The sequence below is a fragment of the Canis lupus genome, chromosome 18 (assembly GCF_003254725.2).
Source record: "Canis lupus dingo isolate Sandy chromosome 18, ASM325472v2, whole genome shotgun sequence".
Taxonomy (NCBI): Eukaryota; Metazoa; Chordata; class Mammalia; order Carnivora; family Canidae; genus Canis; species Canis lupus.
This window is the reverse complement of record NC_064260.1, coordinates 37,453,399-37,455,790: the sequence shown is the minus strand read 5'-3', so window position 1 is coordinate 37,455,790 and position 2,392 is coordinate 37,453,399. Positions and strand designations below refer to the sequence as shown.

Genomic DNA, 2,392 nt, shown 5'->3' with positions numbered 1-2,392 from the left:
GGAAAACAACCAAATGTAGACTTTCTCATGCATCAGAGGTTCAGCTTCTTATATTTCATTTCACCAACCACCTCCCATCTGTTAACTACTAGAAAAACAACTTCTTGATGGAGATGGGTTCTACTTAAAATGCAAAAAAAAAATTTTTTTAAAGTAACATGAAGACATTATTGATGCTAAAGTCAGGTGCTAGATCACCTCCTCAGGAGAGTGACAATTTCTGGTTCCCTTTTCTTGGCTACATGGTAAAGATGGATGACTACAGCAATGACAAGGAATTTTCTAGGGATTGCTAATGAGCCAACTCATCAACCAGACCTTAACTATGCTGGACATTCATGTTCAGCATTGTTATTACAACAAATTTTTTTTGTTTGAAGTTAACAAATCTTTGATCCGGTGTAGTTACTCCTGCTTTGGACAAATACACAAATGAAGAAATTCATCCATAGTTTCCAAAGGTGAAAAAAATAGGTTAAATCTGAGAACTAACCTAATGAATTTGGAAATTCTTTTTACAGAGATCTCTCAATACTAATAGTAATCCCTGCCATACCTAAAATGAGATGCTATAAAGACACATGCTGGTCTCCTGGCAGCCTTGACCAGTACTGGCATCTCTGATCTTGAGGTAGTACACATTAGATAGGGATGGGATACTGAAGGTGAAGAGTTATAGCACCACAACTAACTATAAAATAGTGGATTGTTTGGCCTATTGACATATTAGGTCATAGCTGATGAAGAATGAAGATGCAGAGCTTCCAGTTACTACTCATGCATTTTCCTGTCCTTGTGACAGTCATAGGTTTATACTAGGAGAGTGAAGCAACTGTAATTCATCCTACAATTAGGAGAGTTTTGGGGCAATTATTTACTCCCTATGTTTCCTATGCTGTACATCTGAAATAAATTCCATAATTAGTAACAACAGAAAAAATTCTCTTCTTCCATCTGTTTAGGGCATCTTTGATTTCCTTGTTCCTCAAGCTATAGATCAATGGATTTAGCATGGGGATTATAATAGTATATAAAACTGATGCCAACTTGTTTTGGCTCAGGGAATCATCAGAGTTTGGATACATATAAACAAAGATACCTGAGCCAAAGAAGAGAGTCACTGCTGTCAGGTGAGAAGCACAGGTGTTGAAGGCTTTGGACCTGCCTTCAGCTGATGTGATCTTCAGAATGGTGGCAACAATATAACCATAGGATATCATGATAACCAAGACAGATGTGAGTCCAAAGATCACCGTGAGCACAGAGGTCATGATTTGAAAGAAAAATGTGTCAGAGCAGGACAGGATCAGCAGTTGGGGAAGATCACAGAAGAAATGATTGATGACATTTGGCCCACAGAAATGGAGCTGAAGTAAGGCACACGGTTGGATAAATGAGCCCAAGAATCCAGTTATACAAGATCCTGCCACCATCTGCACACAGAGGGTGGGTGACATGATGGCAGTATAGAGCAGAGGATTACAAATGGCAGCGTATCGGTCATAACCCATAGCTGCCAGGAGACAGCACTCAGTCAGACCCAGGCTAGAGAAGAAGAAGTACTGTGTGGTACATCCCAGAAAGGAGATGGATTTCTCCTTCTTGAAGAAATCAGAGAGCATTTTGGGCGCTATAGTGGAAACATAGCAGATGTCCAGGAAGGACAAGTTACTGAGGAAAAAGTACATAGGTATGTGCAGATGGGAATCCACCCTGATGAGAGTGATGAGACCCAGGTTCCAGGACACTGTCATGAGGTAGATCCCTAGGAATATTGTAAAAAGGACAATGGTGAGTTTGGGAAATTCAGAGAATCCCAAGAGAATGAACTTCATAACTGCTGTACTGTTCCTTCCCCCAGCCATTGAATTAGGAATCCTAGGACCTGCAGACAAAGAGAATAAATATTTAAGTCAGTTGTTATCCCAATTTCTATAAACGCCTTCTACTCACACTAAACACAAAATCAAGAGAAATATTGAGCCATTTTGAAGAAATAACCCTGATTAACTTTGCCCCTAAAAAGTTACAATGATCCTGCGTATCAATATTCCCACATATAAAAGAGGATAATTATACATTTCACTGTTAACACACCAGGCTCTTAAAAGGACAAAGGAAAATATAATAACATTTGGAAAGCTCTTCTTAAAAGATGCTTTAGAAACCTCAGGATATTATTAAAGGGATTATAACTCCTATGTATAGCTTAGTGACTAAAAGTATGGCCTTAGATGTCACATATTTATCTTTGGAATGTGGCTCTGCTATCTGTGAGCTTTATGACTCTGAATATGTTGCCTCTTATCTTTCTACCTAAACTTAATCAACAAGACAGAGATAATAGAAATTACTTCATACAGTTCAAAGTTAAATTAGTTCAGTTATGTAT

The 2,392-nt window shown here is 38.4% G+C and overlaps 1 protein-coding gene across 1 annotated transcript; it reads right to left on the bottom strand.

The window, feature by feature from the left end:
* Window positions 1-890: 890 nt before the first annotated feature.
* Window positions 891-1,865, bottom strand: LOC112663165 (olfactory receptor 1440-like). Its single transcript, XM_025451739.3, has one exon. It carries the CDS (start codon window positions 1,863-1,865, stop codon window positions 891-893), a length of 975 nt encoding a protein of 324 aa, XP_025307524.1.
* Between the last annotated feature and the right edge of the window lie 527 nt (window positions 1,866-2,392).